This window comes from Carya illinoinensis, chromosome 15 (genome assembly GCF_018687715.1).
Source record: "Carya illinoinensis cultivar Pawnee chromosome 15, C.illinoinensisPawnee_v1, whole genome shotgun sequence".
NCBI lineage: Eukaryota > Viridiplantae > Streptophyta > Magnoliopsida > Fagales > Juglandaceae > Carya > Carya illinoinensis.
This window is the reverse complement of record NC_056766.1, coordinates 11,824,206-11,850,749: the sequence shown is the minus strand read 5'-3', so window position 1 is coordinate 11,850,749 and position 26,544 is coordinate 11,824,206. Positions and strand designations below refer to the sequence as shown.

Below are 26,544 nucleotides of genomic sequence, written 5' to 3'. Positions count from 1 at the left end.
TTACAAGTATACGTACAAACAAAGATAAAATGTAAGGAGGATAATCTCAAATTGTCCAAACTTAACCTATAAAAGAAGCTTTCGTAAAATGTTTTAACTTTTATTGTATTTTTTTTTTTTTTGTTTTTTAATTTTCTCCGCTTATCCACATTGGCACCATTCGTGCGTTCTATAAATGGGCTTTTCTGTAGCAGCTTTCATATATAAAACCCCATTCAAAATGTTCCCGCTCTGAACCGCCATTTTCCGTTTTCTTGCTCTCCTCCGAGATCGAGCCAGCGAGCAGTAAACAAACGTTATCGGCAGCAGAAAATGCAAGATCCCAAAGTCCTGACAGTCGCAGAGCTGCTCCGGCTTGGTCGTCCTCTCACCGCCACGAACTCTCTCCACTCGCCCGATCGTGCCCGTCCTCTCTCTCCCAAACTCTCCGTATTAAAGTACCAAAGATCCAAGCCCTCATGCCGGCCCCCATCACCTCCTGGTCCCACCGGCTCTAACCCCAACCCTAAACTTCTCACTCCTCTCAACTACCCCGCCATCATCGTCGGAACTTTAACTCTCCCAACCAACGACTCTGCCTTCGCTCCAAACCCTACTCTTTGTTGCCCGTACAACAACTGCTTCCGATTCTCTGACACTTCGGCTACAATTTGCTGCGACATTATTGACCTCGATTTGCGGATTCTTGGAAAGGAAATCGACGTTCTTGCTTGGAATTTCGTTCCCGTGAAACGTGGCGCCGGGTTCTTGGAGATTATCAAATGGGGGTTTCCGCAATCAAGCGGCGGACTCGGCCGGTGTTCGAATGTCGATTTGTTTCCATTGGTTTCCGGCTCTTCGTCTTCCTCTGAGGACAGTTCCAAAGCTCGGTACCGCATTCACGGCTTATTAGAGTCAGTAAGCCCTGTTACCTTAGATCCATGCTATATGGGTCTAAATTCAAGCACTCCAGTAAATTTAAGAGGATTTTTGCTCCAAGTTATGGCTTGCGAGTGTAAATTATGTACTTGCAAAACTACGGCAATGGCTTTGAATGATTCAATTCAAGAGCAGGGTCGGAGTAGGAGCCATTCTTACAACAAAGCTTGGTTTGTATATTTTTGTGGTTCCGCTTCGTCGTGGCATCCCGTGTTTATGAAACTTATTGGGAATGCTATTACGCTATTGGGCTTGAAGAAGAAGTTGATATATTTTAACAAGGAAGAGTCTCATTTGATGTATGTAACAACGGAGAAATCTACTTTGCACTTACCAAGGCTATCCAACAATCGGGTACCGTGTGAGAGAAGTGTAATTAAGGGGAAGGGTGAATGTGGTTCGTATAAGGGCATAATCAGAGGCGTGTACATGCAAGGAATGGTTGTCGAGCTGGATAATGAAGTGTGGCTGTTACTTACTGATCATATAATTTCTCAGCCCCATAGCCTCAGGGTTGGTGCTATTGTAAGTAAGAATGAAATCACTGTTTTTTTACCACAAATTTATTTTTGTGTTACAATGTATCCAATTATACACATAAGCAAAACAAAGGTGATATTTCTTTCTAGCGTCTGTGTTTGTGACTTTTCTCATTTCCTTTCAATTGTTGGCTCGTTTGTAGATATCCGTGAGAAATGTCCATTTTGTGAATCCAAGATTTTCTTGGAAGAAAATGCTTATTCTTGGGGCTTGCTTCAAGACTAACATAATCGTGGAGGCGTTCTCCCCATTGGAAGCTGGGTACGGGTTACTGAAAAATTAATCTTGTTATCTTGATGAGTTCCTGGGGTGTGTGTGATCAACTATGGCATTTCTGGACAACCCTTGGAAACTGAACTTGATTACACACACGCGGACATTCTATTGTATATCTCCTTTATACTGGCATAACACCATTTTTTACTAATAAAACATACGTCACTTATAAAATACACACGCACACACATTGTTTTTGTGTTTTGTTCTCACTATAACTATTTTGGTTGTTAAACCATATCATATCAGAACATATGCCTTAAATGGTCCCAAACCATCAGATATGTGATGAGGCCAGTTATCTTTGTTTGCCTCATTGTGGATGATGGAACTGTCCCTTCAAACCATCGAGTTCCCTTGGGATGTCCATTCGTGCCAAGCGTGTGTTAAAAATAACCCCAACTTTGTGCCGCAGGTGTCATACTGTTTCACAATCAGAGAGTATGCTGGGCAAGTTTGTTGCCTCTCTAGCCTTTTCTGCTAGACTATGGTAGGCATTTGTCTTGAAGCTTCTTTACCTAGTTTATTTTTCAAACTTATATTATTTCGATAGAATGTTTTTTATATATGTCATGTTTGTATTTAATTTACTTTAACTGAATGGTTGGATTTCAGGGTATTACTTCTCATTTCATGTCTTAGGAAAAAGTTTGCAGGTACAATATCTGAGAAGAAGATTTTGGGAACAAAACATGTAATCTACTAGCTTTGGGCCATAGATTTTCTTGTTTTTGTTTAATTTTGAAGCCATCTCATGTCGATTACCATTGTCATGCGGTTTTCCAATAAGATGGTTTTGGCACTTGCAAGGTGTTACCAGAAAGGACTGGCTCAGGTGTATGCTAGTTTACATCTGCCTACCTCAGTGTTTCTATCTCGGGTAAATTGGTAATTATCAGTTAGATAATTGAATACAACTCGTTATATTTTAATATTTTTCTTATATTCTGCATTGAATTCTTTTTGGCAGCATGGAGTATTCATGGAAACATTTAAACACAACCATTGTGGCTGTGGTAGTGAACTGTATTCTGATACTCTGAAACTGGTAAAGCCAGGCTATCTATTCAGTTAGAATACTTTGGATTAGCTGCTTTATTTTTTGGATGGTATTTTCTTTTTCTAGTGTGTTACGATGATCTTGCCACTCTTTCAGGTTATACCCATATCCTGTTTTTTTCATCATTGTGAGGCCACATGGATGAGAATTCTACAATTAAAAAGTGATTGTAAGAAACTGTGTGAAAACAACCTGTTCAGCCTTCAATCATGTGAAGGGAGATTATATGATCGGTCGGTCAGGAAAATACTTACAAGTGACGATATTGGCATTATTTTGCTTGGAAGTCTAAAGGTTAGTAATCTAAGATGATACATTATCTTAGTATCTATTATAAAAACTGCATGATCGACTTGTTTATATCAATTTCTTCAATTTTAGATTTGGCTGTTGCACACAGGCAGTAGGATGCATCCCTTGTTGCAAAGTGTATGATAATTTAATAGAGGGGGTATAGACCATGTGACTGGCCCGGTTTGGATATAAAAGTCCGCCCAATTTATCTCATCTCATCTTATCTAATCATTACAATTTTCCTAAATTCTTACACAAAATATAATAAATAAAATAAAAATTTCAAATTTCAAAACAATAATAATTTTAAAAAATAATATTTTAATAATATTTTATTCATCTTTTAACTTTTATCTCAATTCACTATCCAAACCTCCCCTGAAGGTTAGTTCGTTAATTAGCAAAGAAATAGATGGTACCTTTCGGTGGTCAAATTGTTTTGGGCATTTGCACAAGTGCTATAGGTTTTTTTTTTTTGATAGGTAATAGGAGATTTTATTCCAAGTAAATAGGTATAGGCCAAGTACACAGGAAGTATATAAAAGAATACACCTAAATGTAAGCTAAAACAAAATAGTACTAAAATAAGGCATTACAAATATTCATATCCTTCCCTAGATTGTTCACCCAAAAATTTAAAGTGATAAAGAAAAAATCCCTAAATTCCCCCATTGTGTGTTCACAATCTTCGAAACACCTCCCATTTCTTTTTAAAGAGAAGAAAGAATTCTACTTTCAATCAAGTAAAACCCATATCTTAATTAGACTCAGTAGAAACCTCTGATTCAAAAAGAAAAGGACTAGAAAAAATGACAAGCGCATAAGTAATAAAATATAAACAAACTTTCTGCTTTATCTATGATTTTGAGGCATTCACGTAGATATTTAATCCTAGGCATTTAGAGAAGATCAAATGTTATGAACACAATGAATCATTGTAGAATAGAACAGGAAATTGTTTTTGTCTCCTTAACCAGTTTTCCTCGCATGCTCTCTGTAGCAGCAGTGGATCCTGAAGAAATTCCAGCAGAGTTTTAGGCCAAGTTTGATTACATGGGATGGGATGAGATAAGATGAGATGAGAAATTTGTGAATAGTAGTTAAATGGTTTGAGTTAAAATTTTTATGGGATTTTGGGAAAGGAGAGAAAAAATTGAATAAAAAAATTATAAAATTAAAAAAAGGTTAGAATATAATTTTTTAATATTATTTTTGTTTTGAAATTTGTAAAAGTTGATTTTTTTTTTTTTTGTATTTTGTTTGGAAGTTTGGGAAAGTTATAATGATTAGATGAAAAGGATGAAAATTTGAAAATAAAAAATGTTTGTGTTTGAATGGTGTTTGGATGTTGAGATGAGATGAAATGGAATGAGATAATTTGAAAAGTCTGTGAAACCAAACCAGGCCTTAATCCTTTCTCTCTCTCAGAAGGCTCTCCATTGGCTGAAGATATGGCTGTTTATTCATAGGGAGATAAGTTGGCGGAGGTTGAAAACAAATTTACAGTTTCCATAGCCAATCTGATTTTTCTTCTATAATTTGAATCTTTGTGATTATCTCAACGAGTCTATCCAATTAAGAGTTCATTTCTAAGCAGACGGGTTCTGCTCGCAGTGGTTTGTTATGTTTCCTAAATGTTGTTTCTGTGTTACACTTAAACATGAATTAAGTTATGACCTGTTGCTGATCTTGTTTTGAACTGTTGTTGATCTAATCATCACGACAATACGTTCTGCTCAGATTTCTCCCTCTTCTGGAAGATTACAGTTGGTTGACGTAACTGGTAGCATTGATGTTCTTATACCTGATCTTCCATCAACATGGAATGCCAACAGTATATATGAGGTCATATATGGTGATAATGATGGAACCTATTCTCCATTCTTTTAACAGCAGCTCCCTTGACTGGGATAAGAGGTGCTCTTCATACATCAGTTAAATTTTTCTGGTCTCCATATTGACTTCCATTTTCTTGCTTTTCAGATAATTCACTATAGACTTGTTATTGAGGGCGCGCCTAATCTGGTAGATCATTTGGGATTGCTTGACAATGGGCCATTCTCGTGCAGAAGTATCTTTCAGCGTATTTCACCAGCAAGGGAGATAAATTTAACAGTATATATTTATTTTCATTGGGCAGAAGTGACTTGCAAAAATCTTCCCTTTTATCCTAGTATTGACTGGAAGGATGATCTCAAGAAACTTGAGGGTGGAACATTTCATCTGCTTTATGTAACACACAAATTTCCTGTGCCGTACAAGGTATATATTTCAACCGTTTTTTCTATATTATTGTTGTCTTGTTCTTAGAAGATGCTCCAAGTAATTTTCATTTGCGTTGTCAAATTGGAAATGAGGAAAGAAAGAAAACAAATAAGGTCTAGATGAATCAACCTTAATTGTTTGAAAAGAAAAGTTTTCTTTCATTACTTTGGTCATCATGAAAATATTAGTTTCATGTAATGTCACAGGTACATGGTGATCCAGCTATTCCAGATAGGTCGAGCCTATATGTTGAGGCCTTAGTTTTGCCTTGGGATTTATATTTTGTTGAAGAGGGACTAGTGAATCTAGAAAAGGTTTCAGGGGAACAGCTGGAGGAGTGCCCAGAACATAGTGCTAATGAAAATTATGAGCGTGTCTCTCTCAAGAGACGTAAAAGTGATCATGCATTGATTGAGGCTTCGAGTTCAGGTGTAATGTTAGAGTTCTGCAAATCTAGCAGTGAACTGAGTGCTCGTTCTTATTCTTCTAGTCAGTCCAATGAGGAGCCAAGATGCTGCAACTCTAATTCTTATGAAATTTCTTGTTTGGTCACTGTTAGAGGTGTTAATGGTAACAGAGCAGTTAGCTCAGGTATCATGCACTGCACAAGACTCAATCTGAATACTGGCGGTAGTTGCAGATCAAGTATGCAGAAGGTACTGTTGGAGTTCAAGTCCGAAAGTTTCATCAAGTATCAGGTATGTTTGGATTTCTTTTCTTTTCCATGGTAATTTTCTATTGTGGGGATGAGAAGATTGTGCTATATTGTGCTTCTTCTAATGTGATCAAACTTTTGTTTTTTTCATCTGAATTCCAGTTGTTGCAGATTGGTGGTCATTACATAACAAGGCATCATAGAGATGATTTGTTCTGTAATTTCAAGGCCGTCGGTGGTGTCAAAGTTCATGTCACTTCTGAAACACATTTGTGGAGTCTTTCATATGCTTCTGATGGGGTCATCCCAGAGAAAAATTCATCATACTACCCTACATTAAATAGTTTTTTCAGAAATAATGAGGTTCTGTCTGAAGATCAAATTGAGCTCCAAGTGTCCACTCAAAATTCTCTGAGAACCTGTTCAGATGTTCATCTGTGTATCCCAGCCCATCTAATTGGTCTCTTTGAGGAAAATATTAAGGGATTGGAAGAAGGCCTAGCCAAGGCAACTTTAACAACCAAAGAGCTTGCTAATGCTTCTCTGTCAATTGGGTCCCCTAATTGCCTGTTTCCCGAGGGAAAGTTTTCTTCTCTCCAGGGGCAAGTGGTTTCTGTTCATAGCACTGATGATAGTTCCATTGATGTACTTCTGAGCCATGAAAACAGTGATGCTCCACAGTCAAGATCCTTTCAGAGAACTATACACAGTTTTTGTATTCATGTTTTGGTGGACAATCACGTTGTAAATTCCTATTTCACTCTGTTTTTTTTTTTGGATTTAATTTTTACATAATTTTCATGTTACATCATTACATTTATTAATTCATTAGGTGAGGATTTTTGGTTCCCTGAATAAGCATGCTTATCCTATTGGATTCGGACCTGGAACATATGCAACGTTTCATCGGGTTCTTGAACTGGGGTATGCATTAGTTCTGTGGTTAGTTTGTGTTATTTTTATTTTATTTCTATGAATCTGGTTTCCGTTTGCCTCCTAGCCTCTGCTTAGCCGAACATGCAATGGTCTATGATTTGGTAAATTTTATATTGCAAATGGAATTATGGTTAATGGGTTAACTTGAAGAAGCAAATATGTAGGGTTAGTCATTGCATCAGGATACAAAAATGAATTGAGTCAGCAGAGTGAGAAGAGGGAAGTGTAATTGTTAAATTAGGTTCGAGATGGATTTCTTTACCTATTCCCATTTTAGACTTAAAGAAGTGGCTCTAAGATCTTTCTTTATTTATTTTTGTCAGTGGTGAGAGAGATAACTGTATTCTATAATCATAATTTTATCAAAATTATCAATCAAATAAATAATTTTTTCCAAAATTGCAAATTTTAAGTTGTGGTCCAAGCTCTATCTATTGAAGTCATATGTACTCACATACTTACTTTAACTTTGCTCCTTGGCTCCAGGAGCAAGAATGGCTTTATGTTAACTCCCGTAACATATATTGTAATCAACTCCATCAGTGCTGTCAGTGAACCATGCAGTGACAGCTATCCTAGTTTTCAGCCTTTACGGGATGTTTACAGTAATGCTTCTCCAGATACTGTTTCTTCTGGTCAGTTTTCAGAATTGAGTCAGTGCTCAGATTGCAAGCCAATGCGGTTTCACTGCAGGGTAAGTTGATACCTTAGCATTGACAGGATTTCTATGCAGGTTAATTTTTCCTCCGTTTCAAAAGGTTCTTGTTTCTGATGGATGAAGTGCACTCGTTTTCTGTCGGGGCTGTAAATTGTGATTTACCTTTTGGTAATTGCAGGTTGTTGCAATCCATATACTGGTCCTGGAGAAGGTAAAATATGATGGTTTACCATCAAAAGATGTGTCCAGGCCACCTGTTTTTGACATTCCCCTTGCTTGTTTCGTTTTAGGTATGTTATTTGTCTATTTTTGTCTAATTTTAAGATGTTGAGATTGTGGAGAGTTAAGGTCTAGTCTATCTTATCAAAGCAGTGGCTGCTTGACACTACTGTCCACTTCCCATATCCAGGGCAAGCCTTTGGGTTCTGTGCACCAGCTGATTTTTGTGAGATGATCTTGTGCCTTACCATTTAGGCCTCTCTTCATCTGTCATTTTTCCGTTTATTGTTCTTTGCATTCCTTGTTACATTTGGTTAGGGTCTTCAGATCATAGGAATTTTGGGCATTTGTTAATATGACACAGTACAACTCATAGACACTAATTAATTTACTGCATAATGTGGTTACTAGTGTTTTTGCTATTATGCATTTTTTGAATGCATATACCTATCCAAAATGAAAGAGCTTTGTAGTTGTGTAGTTACGATACAAAGCTAAAGATTGAACCTCTAATGCCTAGTGTATGAAAATGCAATTGGGGAGAGTAAGATGCAGTCATTTGAATTCATCAAAGTATATCGAATTGAAGTTTTCCTTTTTTTTTTTCAAAAGGTGAAGGAATTTGGATCTCGTCGTGGAACATCTCATCTCAAATAATTTTAGGGTTATCTTGTCTCCTTTAAGAAAAAAGGATATGGGAAAAAACTCAATCAGCAATACATTGTACTCTATTCATAATATGAAACTGTCTCCTATTGAATGTTGTCGATCCTGGGTTCAATCTCATTGGTATTAACATGGAGAGGCAAGATCAAATTCTCTGCATCATATGCTTCCTATCAAAATGAATAATATATAGTGGGGCATACAAGATGTTTATGCTAATTGTTAAATTTGTTGATTTTTCAATGAACACTGGGCAATATTCAGAAGCAAGCCTTTTCTTCCTCTGACTACTGCATAAATAAAATTCCTAGCAAGTTGCAACCTTCACTTTCCACGAGTTCTCAGCTTTGCAAGTGTCTTATCTGCTGTTATCATTGTACTTTCTTTTATATGATCTTGATCCCTTTTTGGTATTTATATATTATTTCCCCCTGTAGATGATGGGTCGTCATCATGTCGTTGCTGGGCTAATGCCAAAAGAGCATCTACCATGCTTCGGCTGCATGAAAAACTCCCACAGCGAGCTTTTGAAAGCAGCGACTGGACTCAAAAGTGGGCCGGGATAGATGACAATGCCTGCAGCTCTGCTATTCATCATCTTGAGAGGATTTTCAAAAACCATGATAGAATTACAGTGAAGAACTTTGGGTCAATGTTTGATTCTTCTTATCAAGACCTTGCTGTTTCTACCAGTTCAGATAATGGCCTTAGTGCCTTGGACGAGAGCCTTCTTAAGTTCATGATTTTAAATGCTTCCTTTAGCTCATCCTGGGTCAGTTTACATCCAATTTTTAACTGCTTACGGAATAAAGTTCTGTTACTTCCTTACAGATAGAATGGTTATATGACTTGTGACTGGATAATTGAACGCTAATGGAGGTGGAATGATCTGGTTATGATTTCTGGGAATTTAGGTTTAAACCTTCTTGTTACCCACCTATTGCAGAATGTTTACATTAGCTGACGTAAAGTGGGATGAATGTATTGTATAAAAAAATGAAACCAAGGCTTTCTTAGCGTTGTGGGGATGTTACTTTCATAAATGTTTTGACAAACTAAGCATATCAATTTCACAATTTCACATGCTCTGCCTGAAGCTCTATATGCAAAATTTTTGTGCATTTTTTAATTTGGCTAAGTGATGATTAATCTAGATGATTTACTTTTGCTTGAGAAGTTGTTATTAGTCTTATCGTTATTGTCCTGGTTGTTTGAATGCATTCTGGTTGATCTTTATTTGTAAGTCCATCTCATTAAAAAGTGCGAAGGGGTGCAACTAAGTTTGCGTACAAAAGAGAGGCATTCTGAGTTGATCATTCCTCTTCTTTGCACAAATTTTGACAAGTCTTGTATTTACTGTCGTGAATTGTCTGTTATCTCCTAATCATATTGCTTCTCAAGTGTTGAGAATGTGTGTCTCAATGAGATACTTCTTTCATCTTGGCAGACTGTCATTGCTAGTGTGATTGATTTGAAAGCTGTTTGGCAATTGGGGAAAGAACACCTTACAGAAATGGAGATGACTGTGGATGCCATGCAAAACATTTGTGCTATGGAAGTTTGCTACACGAACCCAATTGCGGATGGTAGGAATATGATCCAAGAACTGCTTAATAGGTAAACATTTTCTGTTACTAAATACTGGGTGTGGAATGAGATATCAAATCTTCTATATGTTATTGTTTTCCTGCAAGATGTCCTCCCCAATCCAGAGCATTGTTGTGGTGGTCCTAGTTGTCACATGTACTGTTGTCTACCGGCCCAATTTAATAAGAAAGGAATGGACTATTGTATATTTATTTAAGTGCCTGCTCTATAACATTGCCTAGCTTACTCATTTTGAGCTCGGAGTGGAAAATTTATTTCATTGAGTTTAATCGTTAAGGCTATAATCGATATTTTATCTGCTAAGGCTAGCATCACAGCCATTGTTCCTCTACCAGTATTTCACATCTATTCTATTTTTGCTTTGAACTCCCTTTGTGAATTGAATTCTAGATCTTTTTTTTTTAATAATTAATCGAATTCTAGATCTATCTCCCTTTGTGAAGCCATTGTTTCTGTATTTGCATTCTCTTTTTATTAAATTCTTCCAGGCAGATGGCTCTACTGTTTTTTTTTTTTTTCTGGGCTGCTCATAGTCTTCTTTAGTTCATCTTAAAAAATAGAAGAGTTGCATTTTTCTCTTATTGGTGGTTGCTTTCTATTCAGCTTGGAGTTCCTTCTGTTATTTTTGATGAAATGATTCAACTTGTCAAAAATTTATCCTACTGGTTCTTTCTTTCTGCTGACGATTTCTTTCTTATGTGAATCCTTTTCTCAAAAAAATTAGCCAGTTGTGGGACTTTATCAATCTTCTTCGTAGCACATACATATATTAGGGAAAATTGTTAAGTAGGAACCAATGTAAACATGTTGAAGCAGTCGCGACATTTCCGTTATTTCATGTTTAGTGACCTTGATGTGGAACCTTTCTTTAGTTTTGGCTAAATATTATGATCAAACTATTCTTTCTTTTGGACCTTCTTTTTTTTTTTTTTAATGGAAAGTATTGTTATGGAGATATCTAGTTAGATAAGGGTTATGCTCTATAGGGAATGCCTAAACCACATTTGAACCTTTACTCTAAAAGGACTAGTCAATTAGAGCCCCATTGGAATTTTTATAAATAGCAAGAGCTTTTCCCTCCCAAGCAATGTGATCCCATATGCTAATTACACTCATCACTCAATATGGGATATCACAATCTCCCCTCCCCCCTTGGGGCCTCGTTTAAATTCCCGACATTCTCGTTGGTTCATTCCATCACGGATAGCGAGGCTTTAGTTTCACACTTCTCATTGGGATAGGCTTTAAGGCCTCGTTTGATTACACATATGAGATGAGATGAGATGAGATAATAAGTCTGTAAATAGTAGTAAGATAATTTGTGAATAGTAGTGAAATGGTTTGAGTTAAGATTTTTATGGGGTTTTGGGAAAGAGAAAAATTTGAATAAAAAAATTATAAAGTTAAAAGAGGGTTATAATATAATTTTTTAACATAATTTTTGTTTTGGGATTTAAAAAAATAATTTATTATTTTTTTTTTAAGTTTGGGAAAGTTGTCATGATTAGATAATAATTAAATGAAAAAGTTGAAAATTTGAAACTGAAAAATGTTTGTGTTTGAATGGTGTTTGGATATTGAGATGAGATGGGATGGGATGGGATGGGATGGGATGTGATGGTTTGAAAGGTTTGTGAAACCAAACTAGGCCTAATACCATTTGTAACTTCCCAAAGGGAAGATAGCTACATTTGGGCTAGCTACATTTGGGCCCATACTCCAATAGAGTCCAACCAATGGTACAATTGGAGCCTCATTGAAACCATCATAAAGAGCAAGAATTTCTCCCCCCTCTTGCAGTTTTTCAGTGAGTTGTAGACTGGCATTGGAGTTTACTGCATTCTATGTTTGTTCAGCGCGTTTTCTTGTTTATGTTTGGTTTTTTTATGTCTTTATATTGTTTGCTTCCCTCCTGCTTGCAGGGAAGGTCGTAGATTATTATTTTTTTTTTGTATGTTTTTACGGTTTTAGTTTGCTTGTTTCTTGCAAGTTGGGCTTGTACATACATATGCCTCCAGATTGAGGGGGAGTGTTATGGAGAATATATTTCTACTATGGGAAGTATATGGGGGGATATTTTGTAATACGCAGCAGGTCAAGTTTGATCTCTATATAGTAGAATGTAATAGGAAGAATGACTTTCTTCCTCTCTTTTCTCTATGAGCGAGACCCCATTCTACATCTTTATTTAGGAGAGAATGGAGGCAGAAGGGGGAGAATGTTAGGGGAGAGACAGGAGAAATGATGGGGGCCTGCACTTTATAAGACCACTAAGAATATAGATAGTTGAATGGATTTCAGTCAATCTTGGAAACGACTCATAATATTCTATTCTCTTTGCAGCTAATGCCATGGACAATATATGGAGCATATGGAATCAAGTGGTTCATGAACACGTCCTCCTCGATGCTCTATCCTTGGCATCGAGCACATCCAGTCTCTGCAACACTTTGTTGAATAGCCTGAATTCATCCAATAATCTCTCCCATTGGCGTTCACCCCCTCTATACAGGTTCCTCAAAGTCTAGATTGATATGGCCATCTACCCAGATCAGACTGTTGTCGCTGAGATTTGGAAATCGGATTCGTGTGGTTTTGTATGCACAGGATAGCCAGACTACCACCACCTTGATCCCCAGGTGGGAAAAGCCTAAGCAACTCTGTTACCATACAAGTGAAGATAACCACTCGGATCATCTTATCAGCCAATGAAAACGCCCTACAACCTTCTTTTTCTGTATAGGCTAGTTAACAACATCCTTGCCTTTGCTAATACGGTGGCTCATGGTATGGCGAGGTTGGCTATATCTCCATTAATCTTGATGTTCTATTGCTCTCTCTTCCCTTCCCTGTCCAACATGGAATGCATCTCCCGGATTGTTAATCACGTAAATATCTCTACTTTCAGCCATTGTTTTCAAATCAAATGTTTGGAAATTTAAGGGAGTATTTAGGCTAGGTATGGATACAAAGATGGTTTCAATTCATCTTATTTCATCATTATAACTTTTACAAATTTTCATATAAAATATAATAAAATATTCAACTTTTTCAAAATTTAAAATAATAATATTACAAAATAATATTTTAATAATATTTTATTCAATTTTCAATTTTTATCTAAAACTATCTCATCTCACCTCATCTCACCACCAAAACCTCACCTTATTGCTTCTACCAAGTTAAAATCTATAATTTTAGTTTTTTTGTTTTTTTTTCATACTTAGATTCTTAGAATATTTTAGTTAGAATTAATACTTGAGAATTGGAAGTTTTTTTAATTTAAAATGTCTGTCTAGTTGCTATATGTTGTTGCTTTGCTGAAGTGGCACTTGTTTATTCATCGTTTTCATAAGAACCAGACCTAAGTCTAGGGGTGACAAATTATGTTTTCGAATTGTATTAATGTGGTGTCAAGTTATGAACATTTATTATATAGATCAACCTGAACTCAGTTTGTTAAGTTAAATGTGTCAAACATCCAAACCTTAGCCCAATCCATTTGGATAATGAGTTGTGTCGTATAATTTGTTTTGACCTGTTTAATAATTAATTAAAAATATGTTAATAGGACAAGTCTCATTTAAAACTATTTGTTTCATGTAAATGGATTAGACTAAAATATAAAACTCATTTAACCTTATAAATATAATTTCGCATAAAAGTTAAAATATATATTTATTAATAACCACAATAACTTAAAAAATATATATATAAGTATTTTTCAAATTTTAACATATAATAAAATCGATATTACAAATCATAAACTAACAAATATGAGCATATATAAAATTATAATCTCAAGAATAATAATAATAAAAATATAAGCATATTAAGACATACCAATATTAGAGGTGTTCATCCAGATCGGATTTTTTTTCTCAGTCCGGTCCTAAAATCCGGAATCTGGATGAACCGCCCAGATTATACTCGAGCGGTTGAGGAAAAGCCGGATTCGGTTAGGATCTGTAACTGGATCTGGTTTTATATCCCGGTTATCCGTAACTGGGTTATACACTTTTTTTCTTTTTTTTATTCTTTTTTTCTTTTTTGCATCTTACCCCAATTCTAGATTAAAGATATGAATAGTAGTGACATTGTATTAGTTTAATTAGTTGTGATGTATTATTATTTATTTATTTTTTTGTAAATTTATGTTTTGCATTGTGATGTAACAACAATATTACCTATTTTATATTTTTTTTAAATTTTATTCTTCAATTTATTTTTAAAAAAAATTAAAAGTGTTTAAATTATTATTATTATTATTTTAAATCCAGGCAATTTGAACATGATATTAGATTTTATTTTTTTTAAAGCGCTATAATTTATAATTTTTTTAAAAAGTTATAAAGTTTTTTTTTAAAATAAAATATTACAGAACCCGGATTAAAAAGTATTGAGAATTGGGGTGTTGATAAGTGTTGAGGAGAGTTGTGAATAGTAATAAAAAGTATGTGAAAAGTAATAATAAAGTAATAAATAGTAATAAAAAATAGATAAAAAGTAAAGAATAGTAGTAAAAGTAGGTGAAAAGTAATAATAAAGTAATAAATAGTAGTGAGAAGTGTTGAAGATACTTCAACACCCAAACACAGCCCAATCTAGTTATAAACCCGAATCCAATTTTTAATCCAAAAAAAAAAACAAACAATCCGGATATCCAGTTACAATTTAGGTGGATAACCTTCCGGTTTTTGAAATCCAGATCCAGATCCGGATGAACACCCGTAACCAATATCACAACTTAATGATAATTAAATTTTAATTTTGAAATAAATTCTAAACAAGTCCAAATGGATTGATTTTGTGTTATATAAGTTGACCCGTTTATAAATCATGTCTTAATGAGTCAACCCGTTTTTACCGAATTCCTTAATATCAAACTCAAATCAGCTAATTTCTTGTCCTGTTTGTATTGGATTTACATGTCATATCACATATTGCCACTCCTAGACCTAACCAAAAGACACATATATGTGGAGGTTTGCAATTGTCTGCATCCAACCATGTAGAAAGATGCACTGATGATTCTTCTAAGTTCATTTACAATATAGAAGTGCATCAATAGACCCCCTCACTATCTTTATTCCAATCACTTGGAAACATTACATGCTGCTTACAAAATTTTTGTTCAAATGGGCACAATGCTAACTAAATCTAGTGATTATTTTTCTGGGAACGTTTCATTTTGAGAAGATGTGAGAGACCCGCTACTACATGTAAACGACTGCTTGGAACGCCAGTTTTGGCTAGTGCCCTCCCTTTCTGGTCCAGCAGCACAAAGCAAGGAACATATCTGATATCATAATGAAGAAGCTGCATTGACAAGGAATAAGGATAAAAATCAGCTAAAGCCATATATTAATCAATTATATCATGGGGGGGAGGAAGCAGGAACCAAACAGAGTTGGGAATTTTTGTCCACTTAAATGATGAGCTTATATAGACTTCCAGGCACTTAACTCCACTTCCTAGGAAAGAAGGAAAAAGAGACAGTTGAAAATTTGTACTAATCTAATGAAATTAAAAAGTTGTTCAGCTGTTTGTCATACTCCAAAAAAATAAAAACCTCCACCCACCATAGCACCCTAAAAGAGACTGCCACCATTTTTGTTTATGCTGAAAAGGAACACTAAATGAACCTAATTCAAACCCATTTCAGCTGGCTAAGCATGAGCGTTACAAGCAATGCTGCGTGGAAATTGAATCAAGACATGGGTCTTCCATAGCATTTCCACATACAAGATTGCAGTCAATATCATAAACAAAATAGCCACAATAAAATAAAACAAGATAGCCACAAGATCAAAACAAGTTGAGAAATCAATAGCAAGTTAATGCAGAAATCCTATAATACAAGAACAATAATCACATTCATTGCAACATTTAGTCGTCCCCAATAGATAAAAGTGTGTTTCTTCTTGTTTAAAATTTTGCCAACGCATTTAACAATCATATCATGTCATCAGCACTTTCTTCATCTGGAAAACATATGAGACATAGCAACAGAGTTATACTAGACTTGTTATATCCGTTTCAAAGGGCAAGATCGTGACACAAAGACTTTAAAGCTAGTGTATTACTCTCCACCACACATGCTTATTATACTCTCCAACACAAACAGATCAATGTAAGAAAAATACAACAATGTGGTGACTATACATTAAACCTAACCCAAATATACTTCAGCTGTCAAGGAGAACTGCATTAAACCTAACCCAAATATGTTTTGGTTGTTAAGGAGAACTGCATTACAGGAATGTTAGGAGGAGTGATCAATGGCTTCTCAGGCAATTGGAAGAGTTCAAACACAAAAGTGAATGGAAGGGCTAATTCGATATATTTCCCTCTACTTAATAAGAAAAACTACCGTTTCTGTTGAAGTTAAAAATTGCAACAAGTCATAGGGAGCGGGGACACCACCCCCAGGAGAACCAGCAATAGCTCAGCAAAAATCAGCCAAGATATGAAAACCTAAAACAGGAAAATATAAATTAAAATAATATAACGAGAACCTCGATATAATGCCAGATACCTTTATCAACAAGTATACAAATGTTAGTCTCAATATTGAATGTATGTCCATGTAAAATCGGGAGGAACGTAGGGTACCTCAGGCAACCATTTCTCATTTTCTGCATCTGCCATGACAATGTTGAGCCAATCTGAGTTTCTGCCCTCCACCTCGGAAACAAAATTAACTAAAGAATTGCAGAGTCTGCATTTTGGTGAGTAAAACTCCATCACTGTAGCCTCTTTCCCAGTTGCCAAAGCTGCAGCAAACGCTCTTTGCTCTGCCTCTCCTTGCTCTTCAGGAGTCAAGATCTTTCTTGACTTCAAACTCTGACTTTGATTGGTTCCAGCATCCAATTGGAAAGGCTTAAAGGTACGCATCCATGGATACGAGGATTTTGAAACGGAGCTGACAAAATTGAAAGCAACAGATCCAAGACTATGCAAGGATTTGAATATCCAAGGACCCTCAAAGCTGCAGATGTTGGCATTTCTTGGATTTTGATGGTTGTCCCAAGGAAATTTCAGGCAAAACAAAGGTTGTTTGGGAAACGGATTCATTTTCTCAAACTTAACTTTCCTAGATAGGAGGACCTAAAGATCCTTCGTTTGCTACCCCAACGGTGACGAATCCAAGGATGTTAAATGCAATAGCGGAAGGTAATGGTCAGCCTGGAAGAAAACAATATAAGAAAATGATACAGATACCACTTTAAAAAATAATGAATAAGTATTATAAGCTAACACCTTTTCAGTAGCAACCTCTGGTTCAAAGAGAAAAGGGCTATAACAGAAGACGGAGAGAAGGGAACCGAGAAGTTTACCAACGGAAACTCGTGGTCAGTCGTCCAGGAGTGACGTACGGAGGTGCGGAAACCTGCTTGCGGCGTGTGGCGGGGCGTGGCGTGGCGATGGCTGGGACGGCGTGGGGCAGAGCGAACAAGGGGCATTCGGTTTATTGCAGAGGGGAGAGGGAGAGAGAGATACGGATGGAACCGGAGAGGGCGACCGGCTTGGAGGCACAACCTGGAGAGGACGAACGGCGTGTGCGCTGAGACACTACGGGAATCAGTGGACGGACGGCGTGGAGGCAGGCAACGTAGGGGATGCGAAGGTGGGGAGAAGAGAAGGGGTTTAGCGTGCACTCAAAACGGATTCGTTTTAGCGTTCCCATTTTCTTTAACAAATGGGTTGGGCTCCATATATTAAGCTATTATTAGCCCATATGGTTGGTCTTAAGCACATGTTGAACTTGAATGGTGCAATTTTGCAAGAATGTTTTGGGCTATCAGCCCATTTAACAATGGGCCCACAAGTGTGAACAGAAGTGCCGTCAGTTGACCGATGAACCCATTTTAACGGCCCAACAACCCACACTCAGTTGCTTCGGATTTGACTTAAATGCCTCACTAATGTAATCTTAACCTCGTCCTTTTTTTCCTTAATGGACACTTACCCAAATTTTGAAGACTAATTGTGCCCCTAAACCCCTTGAATTTACCACCATGCCCGAAACATAGATAACATATCTCCACTACTACTTCACCTAAACCCAGGGATACATCCGTACGTACGTAGTTTGAATCCAATCAACAAGGAATTTGAATTGGAAGAATCCTACAATTTTCCTCCTCTTACCAACCAAAGCTGAGTGGAAAAAGAGTGGCCAGCCAAATTTTCAAGCCAGTTTTCTTGACCCCCCACATTGCCAAGAAAATGTCTCTATATAAACCCACATCAGTTCAGTCTCTCTTGCCACCATCTCATTCCTTGATTAAAACCCACAAAAATAGAGCAATTTGATCAGGATTAAGATGGCTTTTAGTCAGGGAAATGCACAAAAAGGATTCATCTTGCTTCTTCTCACTGCCTCTTTGTTGGTGCTCATGAGTGAGGCCAAAACCATTGTGGTTGGAGGGTCAAATGGTTGGAACTTCGGCTTCAACTACACTGATTGGGCTATCAAAAACAGTCCCTTTTACATAAACGATAAACTGGGTAAGTGTCGACAATCGTTTAGTATTTTAACTTAAACTTTCAGAATAAGTAATGAATTAACATAGTATGATAGTATTTGTTTAAATATGTGTTTTAACTTCAAACACTGACATATGCTCTGCTTAAGTTTTTAGAACAAATAGTGATTTAACGATATACGTGACTTTTGTCGCATGCATGCATATATATGCAGTGTTCAAATATGCAGCACCAAGCAACACTTCCGCCCACAATGTATACCTACTGCCAAACCTGTGGAGCTTTATAAACTGTGACTTCAGGAAGGCAAGGGTTGTGGCAAACGCAAACCAGGGGAGTGGGAAGGGGTTTGAGTTTGTGCTGAAACAGTGGAGGCCATACTACTTTGCATGTGCTGTGAACAATGGCGTTCACTGCAGCCAAGGCCAAATGAAGTTCTTTGCTATTCCATGGCCGCGCCGCCATTATTAACCTGTCATCAATCTGTATTTATGATCACAGAAATCACAGAGGCTAGGGCCAATGGAAAGATGCAGTGCTGTTTTTTGTTCTTTTAAGTTGGGTGTATTAATATTGCTGTTTTTACTGTTATTATTATTAGAAAAATGATATTTGCATTCGGATAGTGTATAAGTGCCGTGTAATCATTTTGACAAAAAATGAATAAAAATAGAATCTAAATGAAAAAACAAAATTATTTAATAATATATCCCACTCTTTTTCAAAATGATTACGCGGTACTTATGTATTCTATAATTATATATAGCATTACTCTTATTATTACGAGGGTTTATAAGAAAAAAGTGTGAGAGAATTGTGGTTCTTCTTGATGTTATGCAAATTTCAATAAAATAATACTTTGTTTGTTTAAAAATTTGCGAGTTTTAAACTGCATGTATGATTGATTAATTGTTATAGTAATTTAAGATAAATATTTTAGTTACAAAAAAATATTTTACAAATTTATAAAAGTAAACTTATGAACAGATGTGATTTGCATCGTTTGATATATTACGTCATTCTACAAATTTTCCATTAGTAGATGACTAAAATACATCATTTCACGTCACATGACACATTAAAAAAATAAATAAAATGAGGGAAAATAAATAAGAATATAAGTCTTCTTACACGTGACATGTGACGCTAGCATATATATATATATATATCCGTTAATTATTGCAATACTGATTTGATTAAAATTGAAACAACAGAAAGCAAAAAGTTAAAAATTAAAATATAAAAAAATCAATTTATCTAAAAGGAAAATTACAAGAGTACTTATTTAAATATTTAATCCTAAAAACTAAAAAATTATTAAATATTTACGAAATAAGAACGACTTGATAGTCCTATCTAAGCTATCTTATCAAAAGTATATAAGAATTCAAGTTTATCAACGTATTATTTTATGATACAATAGAAATATGAAAAATAATATTTACAGTTTAGTAAATTGTGCGCATTTTTTTTAAGAAAATAAATGAAAAAATTATTTTGAAATGTTAGATTTTACTCTTTTTTTTTTTTTTTTTTTAAATGAATTCTGAAGATTGCACGCCTAAAATTATACGATACGTAGCATTTCAATTTACTCTAGAAGTATTAGATATTGGTATTCAAAAACTACTTGAAAAATACTCTCGAAATATTCGTGTTAAATACTAAGGCCATGCTGGATCCTTTTCCACCCATTCGGCCCATGTTTCTCAATGAGTTGTTATTTAGGCCCATTATACAAACGAAACAGACAAAAATCTGGTTATAATTAAGTCCAGCCCAAATTAAGTGAAGTTTTTAAATAGAGAAATGCTTGGATTGGTTCCCAAGCATGTCTACCGATAGTTTTCTTCTTTTTTTTTTTTAGTGATTAAGTGTATATGTTTTAATAATATTATAATTTTTTTAAAAAGATTAAAAAAATATATGAAAAAAGAAGTAGTCAGTGTTGGCAGCTACTCTCGGTGGCTCTAGCACTGCCCTTTTAAATAAAGTTAACATTCTTCTTTTATTTATTTATTTTTTTTTTGTGTACAAGTTAAACTTAAGGCAATATTATGTATTTAAGTATGACTCATTTATTTCTTAAAATAAGTTTTGGAAAATAATTCCATAGCCTACGGAGGATGATTCATTTTTATCTTTTCCAACATTTAAGATAATTCCCTTTTTATTTTTTTTAAGTAAAAGTAATAAAGATGAAACTATTAAGAGTTTATACAAGAAAAATCAAACTTATATGAATTAAGCTAAGTAGATAAGTCGGAGTTAAATTGGAGGCTATGTGAATTGGAGTCGAAACCTCTGACAATGTCGCTGCTCAGTCCTACATTTATTAAACAGACTGAGCTCGAGTTGAGTTTGGACTAATTATAAACAACTTAGTTTTGTTAAGACATAAATAGAAAATAATAAAATACCCCTTATCATCAGTTTATTTTGGAATAAGTTCTTATTTTAACGGTATCAGAATAGAGATCTCAAGTTTGAACTCTAACTTTACACTTATTCCTTTACAATCCTGCAAGCCTTTGATCAATTTCTATTTTTCTTGTTTTTAGGGGGGGAGAGGGAGGAGGGATTGTCCCCACTTACTTCCATTACCATGGTTGATCTTTATCTATCATAGTATAAAAATAGAAAAATACTTTAGTTACAAAATGATTATACAAAATAAAAGTTATAAGCTAATATGGTTTAATATATTAAGTCAGATTGTAAAGTTATTTTTGTTATAAAGTAGATCTAAAAGATTTTATATATAAAGGCACATCAATTTATAGGTTTATTTTATATAATCTTTTTATTCTAGTAAAAATAACCCATGTCATAGGTCGTATAAGCAGGACTCACGTTCATGATTCAAATGCCTTAGCAAGCCACTGAAATTATTCTCACTCTGACTTTATTGCATTCCCAAAATTAAAAACTTATGCACATGTAAAACGTGCATTGCATGAACTTAGAAAATTCAAAAGAATCCATATAAAGTGGGACTCTTCTTTGGATAAACCAATCTGGTGTCCTAATGTGTGGTCCATGATGTCGGATTTTTGTAAAAAGCAGTATTGCCATGAAAAGATATAAGATTCTGCAGTTTTTTTTTTTTTTTTTTTTTTTTTTTTTAAGATTCTGCAGTTTAATTATAAAAGAATTATGGCCAAAATACATGCAAAAATATGTATTTTTTTCTTCTTTTCATTTATAATATAAATATTTAATAATAAAAAATAAATAAATTTATAAATTAAACATAATATAATAAAAAAAATACGATAGAGCATTATCTCGATCGAGAGTGGGATGTTGTGTTAGCCTCGCTTTTAAAATAATGCATGTATAAGCATGCAAGTATCATGATTGCAAACTATATATTCAGCACATGTTTTTGCATCTTCAATCCAACTGCCAATGCATGTAGTGATGGATCGACACCAACTTTGTTCTTTCCAAAATGCATGAACTATCTCAAGCGCATGCATGCATCTCCTCCATGCTCCAATTATGATATCTTGTAGACCCAAATCTCTAGTAAATTTCACGTACTGCGCCTGTCCATTCTGCAAAAGCTGTACCCTATATGGTTTGGGCACTTCAAAGAAAAAGAGAATAAAATAACGAGAACGGATAGGTCTAAATGAAAATCTTATATAAATATATTTATAAATTAATATGATTTAATGTAATATGTTATATATACTTTATAATAAAAAGAACTTTACATATGATAAATCACATTAAACTATGTATGACAGTTTGTAATTTTTTTATGTTTTTATTTTTTTGTGAGATTTCGATATAGACTAAGCATCTCTCTAAAATAATATGTCTATAACCTCTTTCGAAGCAAATTTATAAACATCCTAACACCCTTGGTTATGGTTCCCATTTTAGTAGATGTACATGTATGTCCGATCCTTCATTCATACTCCTTTTAATCAATATTCTTACGTGAAATCATCACTTATTTCGAAAGTTGGAATTAATAAAAAGATATAAATTTTATTATTTATTTTAATCTTAACATTCTCCCTCACATGTACGTCAGATTACTTTTTAATGGGTGTGACCCAACACGTAGAATATTTAATTAAATGAAATAGAGCGTAGAGTCAGGGTTTGAACTCAGAATCCTTGCTCTAATATTATATGAAATCACCACTTATCTCAAAAGATTAAGATGATAAAAAGAGATAGATTTTATTATTTATTTTATATCTTATCACTTATTTGGTATCTAAGTGTTTTTCGTGTATTTAGTTTTTATTAACTAATCACTAAATAAGAATAAAAATCGCCTATAATAAAACCAAAACCAATTTATATATGTACTATGTATTTCACTTGAATAAAAATTCAAGTATTGTTATTAGAGTTTTGCTACATACAAATAAAGTCGTGCACTAATTTACGTACCAATACTGATTCATTCATACTTAAAATTTAAATTAACATTATTTTCAATAAAATTTACTTTTTGACCAATCATATTAAATTAGTATGTAGATTAGTGCACAATTATATTTGCAACTAGATTTTTCCTTTTTATTAAGCATCAATGCATTCCTCTCCTTCAACTCGCAAGTATCACACAACATAGTATGATGGTTGCTCTAATATACCGCCAATTAATAGTTATATTATAGGATTCATTTGAGAATACAAATGTTCTAAAATATTCTCATATATTTTCAAAGTATGTCATTTTTAAACATTACTCAAGCATAAAATATTTATTTTACTTTAAATTTTCAACTTTTTCTCATATATTTTTGATTATTTCATTTCTAAATATTACTCAAGGTTGATGAACATGATGTCGATATTTTTTTCACATCTTCAACTATAATTTGTGTAATTTATTGTAATATCATAAATTATATTATTATGAGTTTGAATCTTTCAATGAATATTATCTTCGATACTGTTACAAGGCCACCACCATTAATAGTAAGGCACTGCTCCAACTATGGGTGGGTACTGAATATGATGAAATAAGCCTAACCCACTTGAAACAATGCACGAGAAAGCATACTCTCACACATGGTTACACTCATCATGATCACCTGATCAAGACTCACATCTATCTTAAGTTCTAAACTTTTATGTTCGAATAAATAAAGGGTTTCCAAATTCTTAACTTCGACCACAATCTACATTACAAAAAGTTAGATTTTTCATGTTTTGAATTGTTTGAGAAGTATATTAGACACTACTTCTAACATGGGAACTAGAAAATTAATTTGAGATTAAAAATATATTTACAAATTTGGAGGGGGGAATTTAATATTTATCTAATCTAAAAATGTAGCCGTCTTGCTTTTAAATTAGTTTTAATCATCATCTTCATATGTAACATTAATTGTTTAAAAGTAAAATATAATAAAGAGTTTTTTAATAATTTAATATTACATTAAGAAATGACGAGATAATAATAAATTAAAAGATGATGAATAACATTACTTAGTAGTGTGTTTGGTTGTTTAAATCAACTCAACTCATTTCAAACCAATTATTAATAAGACCCATTACTTTTTTAATTTTTCATAAAAAAGTTAAACTCATCTCAACCTCTTTTATATATTTAAACATATGTATATATCAACCTGTTTATATTTAAACACATCTCAATGGGATTCAAAAAATACTACTATTCTCAAGTTAACTCAAATAATTTGAAATCATCTCAGCATCTAAATGTAACATTAAGCTGGCTTTATTGGAATCGGCCCGACTTGTATGCATGGAATAACATGAATGAGTAGTACTTTTAGTTTAAATTTCTCTAGATTATTGATATTTTGTAATTCAATAAGTAGAATTCTTGTGTGGTGAGACACCATTATGTGAAATGCCATAATCACACCTTGAAAAAGGAATGTTGGACTTATTTTTTCCTTCCCAAGTGGAATCCCATTCAACTCATGGTGTTTTTTCACCTTTCATTGGCTCTTTATTTATTTATTTATTTTTCAATACTTGGGATCATAATAAATTAATTTAGTAGTTTTCATGGTCCATAACCGTCATGTAGTATGAATTACCAATTAATGGTAGTGCATATATGGAATTACCAAAATATGTTTGGTAAATAATATCTCAACCTCGAACATAGGAAAAATGTACATTTGTATTTTTTAGTGATGGACTAGAACATTAATCTTAGATAACAAATCCGAGTATGATAGAGATCAAATTTATTATAGCAAATTATATAAGAGAAATTATAATTGCAGTCATGAATATATAAGTACCGTATAATTATTTTAAAAAAAATAAATAAATACATGACTCGTATGAAAAGAAATTAATTTTTTAATAATAGACTCTATTTTTTTTAAAGTGATTGTACGACACTTGTACACTCTATTACTATACGTAATATTACTCCTTACTTATTATACAATAGCCCACCTATATTGTGGATGAGGATGATAGTGATATTGGTGAATAAGACATCGCATTAATATGAATGAAGAATTTAAGACTTTTATAAAGATTTAATAAGGTCTTAATTCTGACATTAATCAGTTCTTTTAGAATACAAATCCAAAGTGATTTTAACTTTCCTTAAATTTTTACAAAGTATCAAAGTCAAAACCAGATAGAATTATGGAACTTTAAGTCATCCTAGTGTATGATGGAATGGCCAATTGGTACGTCAAGATCGAAATTAAGGGAGATTGTAATAATACCCTAAGATATTTTTTAGAATATGACGAATGCACTCAAGCCTTTATAATGATTTTAAGATGCTCACCCTCCAACTATTATCTAATAATAATAATAATTTTGTTAAATGCTGAGTTTTTTTAGCCTTAAGTCATTAAATGCTTTGTTTTTGGAGCTTTTTTCCTTTTGGAAAAATTGAAAATTATATTAACAAATTAAACAGCAAAAATCAATCCAACCAACTACCCACAAGCTAGCATTACGTCGACCCGATACCCGATCTACTAAGACATCCATCGTTCAGCGAAAACCCGAGTTTTCTGACATGGTCGTGCTCACGTAATCTCTCACTTCCCTCGCAATCACATCCCTCATAACATCCCAAAAACCCGGCGGCATACTCTCCGTTCGTCGTTCCGTCACCGAAAATTCACCTCTACTACTGCCGATCCCTGGCGGCGCTAGAGTCAACGCGGTCAACGGGTCGTCGTCCTCCCCCATTCCCATGCACTGCACGGATCCGGAGGCACACCCGTCGTGACCGCCACCGCCTCCGCCGCCATTACCGTCCATGTCTTGCCCACCCCTGGCCCGCCTCTTCAGGGTGGAGTTCCAGTGGTTCTTCACGGCATTATCGGTCCGACCCGGGAGTAAGCGGGCAATGGTGGCCCACCTGTTCCCGTACCGGGCATGCGTTGCCAAGATGGTCTCGTCCTCGGCCGCAGAGAATGGCCGGTGCTCCACGCTGGGGCTCAGCTGATTGCACCACCTGAGCCGGCACGACTTCCCCGACCGACCCTTAATGTAACGGCTAATGAGGGACCAGTTTCTGGGGCCATAACGCTCGACAAGGCGAGTCAAAACCCGGTCCTCTTCGGCGCTCCAAGGACCTTTGATCCTATCTGGTTTATTACAATCTCTGGGTGCCTTACTGGATAAAGAAGAATCTGTAGAGGAAGAGTCGGAGGAAGTGGATGAATTAGAAGAACACCTATTAATTCCTTCCATGAAAGAAACTCGGAGAAAACAAAATACCACAACCACAAACACAAACAGGAGGAGTAGAGATTTAGCTAATGAGAGTGAAGTTCTAAGAAGAAGCTGAGGGGCGTGGACAGAATGAAGAGAGCGAAGTGTTTGGGTTTTTATACACACACTGGCAAAGACAGAGCGTTTGAGAGAGAGAGAAGAGGTGCATGCACTTGATGGGCGCCAATGGAGGTCGTTTTAGAGGTGGGATACTTCTAGGAAACTGGCTTTTGTAAAGTGGGTAGGGGATTCTAA

General features: G+C 34.8%; 4 protein-coding genes across 6 annotated transcripts; 2 read left to right on the top strand and 2 right to left on the bottom strand.

Annotated features, from left to right (window-relative positions):
• Positions 1–222: 222 nt before the first annotated feature.
• LOC122297253 (CST complex subunit CTC1) lies at positions 223–13,006 on the top strand. Of its 2 annotated transcripts, none has more exons than XM_043107258.1 (17): positions 223–1,443; positions 1,601–1,719; positions 2,150–2,224; positions 2,350–2,428; positions 2,555–2,614; positions 2,705–2,782; positions 2,891–3,088; positions 4,829–4,933; positions 5,072–5,350; positions 5,560–6,051; positions 6,171–6,752; positions 6,841–6,932; positions 7,431–7,638; positions 7,781–7,892; positions 8,925–9,259; positions 9,935–10,104; positions 12,439–13,006. In XM_043107258.1, the coding sequence occupies exons 1-17, from the start codon at positions 313–315 to the stop codon at positions 12,440–12,442; spliced, it is 4,119 nt and encodes a 1,372-aa protein (XP_042963192.1). In that variant the 5' UTR covers positions 223–312; the 3' UTR covers positions 12,443–13,006. The 2 variants fall into 2 exon arrangements, with proteins under 2 accessions (XP_042963192.1, XP_042963190.1); XM_043107256.1 differs by having other exon boundaries at positions 2,525–2,614.
• Positions 13,007–15,088: 2,082 nt separating this feature from the next.
• Positions 15,089–17,778, bottom strand: LOC122295358 (thioredoxin-like protein HCF164, chloroplastic). 2 transcript variants are annotated; one of them, XM_043104364.1, is made up of 4 exons: positions 17,436–17,778; positions 16,711–17,283; positions 16,469–16,572; positions 15,279–15,414 (listed from the first exon to the last, which is right to left on the bottom strand). In XM_043104364.1, exons 2-3 carry the CDS (start codon positions 17,170–17,172, stop codon positions 16,483–16,485), a joined length of 552 nt encoding a protein of 183 aa, XP_042960298.1. In that variant the 5' UTR covers positions 17,173–17,283; positions 17,436–17,778; the 3' UTR covers positions 15,279–15,414; positions 16,469–16,482. The 2 variants fall into 2 exon arrangements, with proteins under 2 accessions (XP_042960297.1, XP_042960298.1); XM_043104363.1 differs by lacking the exon at positions 16,469–16,572 and having other exon boundaries at positions 15,089–15,414; positions 17,436–17,772.
• Positions 17,779–18,353: 575 nt separating this feature from the next.
• LOC122295360 (blue copper protein 1b-like) lies at positions 18,354–19,277 on the top strand. Its single transcript, XM_043104365.1, has 2 exons — positions 18,354–18,609; positions 18,803–19,277. Exons 1-2 carry the CDS (start codon positions 18,426–18,428, stop codon positions 19,057–19,059), a joined length of 441 nt encoding a protein of 146 aa, XP_042960299.1. The 5' UTR covers positions 18,354–18,425; the 3' UTR covers positions 19,060–19,277.
• A 6,027-nt stretch (positions 19,278–25,304) lies between these two features.
• LOC122295634 (transcription factor MYB73-like) lies at positions 25,305–26,478 on the bottom strand. Its single transcript, XM_043104713.1, has one exon. It carries the CDS (start codon positions 26,266–26,268, stop codon positions 25,561–25,563), a length of 708 nt encoding a protein of 235 aa, XP_042960647.1. The 5' UTR covers positions 26,269–26,478; the 3' UTR covers positions 25,305–25,560.
• Positions 26,479–26,544: the final 66 nt, after the last annotated feature.

What these genes read in the sequence shown, in the direction of transcription:
- LOC122297253 (XM_043107256.1), top strand. Translation starts at nt 313, where the DNA reads ATGCAAGATCCCAAAGTCCTGACAGTCGCAGAGCTGCTCCGGCTTGGT. An exon ending in TTTTGCTTGGAAGTCTAAAG is followed by an intron (nt 3,089 to 4,828) that starts GTTAGTAATCTA and finishes CGTTCTGCTCAG; the next exon opens with ATTTCTCCCTCTTCTGGAAG. An exon ending in TTTTGGTGGACAATCACGTT is followed by an intron (nt 6,753 to 6,840) that starts GTAAATTCCTAT and finishes TTAATTCATTAG; the next exon opens with GTGAGGATTTTTGGTTCCCT.
- LOC122295358 (XM_043104363.1), bottom strand. Translation starts at nt 17,172, where the DNA reads ATGAATCCGTTTCCCAAACAACCTTTGTTTTGCCTGAAATTTCCTTGG. An exon ending in ATGAGAAATGGTTGCCTGAG is followed by an intron (nt 15,415 to 16,710) that starts GTACCCTACGTT and finishes TTGTCAATGCAG; the next exon opens with CTTCTTCATTATGATATCAG.
- LOC122295360 (XM_043104365.1), top strand. Translation starts at nt 18,426, where the DNA reads ATGGCTTTTAGTCAGGGAAATGCACAAAAAGGATTCATCTTGCTTCTT. An exon ending in TTACATAAACGATAAACTGG is followed by an intron (nt 18,610 to 18,802) that starts GTAAGTGTCGAC and finishes ATATATATGCAG; the next exon opens with TGTTCAAATATGCAGCACCA.
- LOC122295634 (XM_043104713.1), bottom strand. Translation starts at nt 26,268, where the DNA reads ATGGAAGGAATTAATAGGTGTTCTTCTAATTCATCCACTTCCTCCGAC.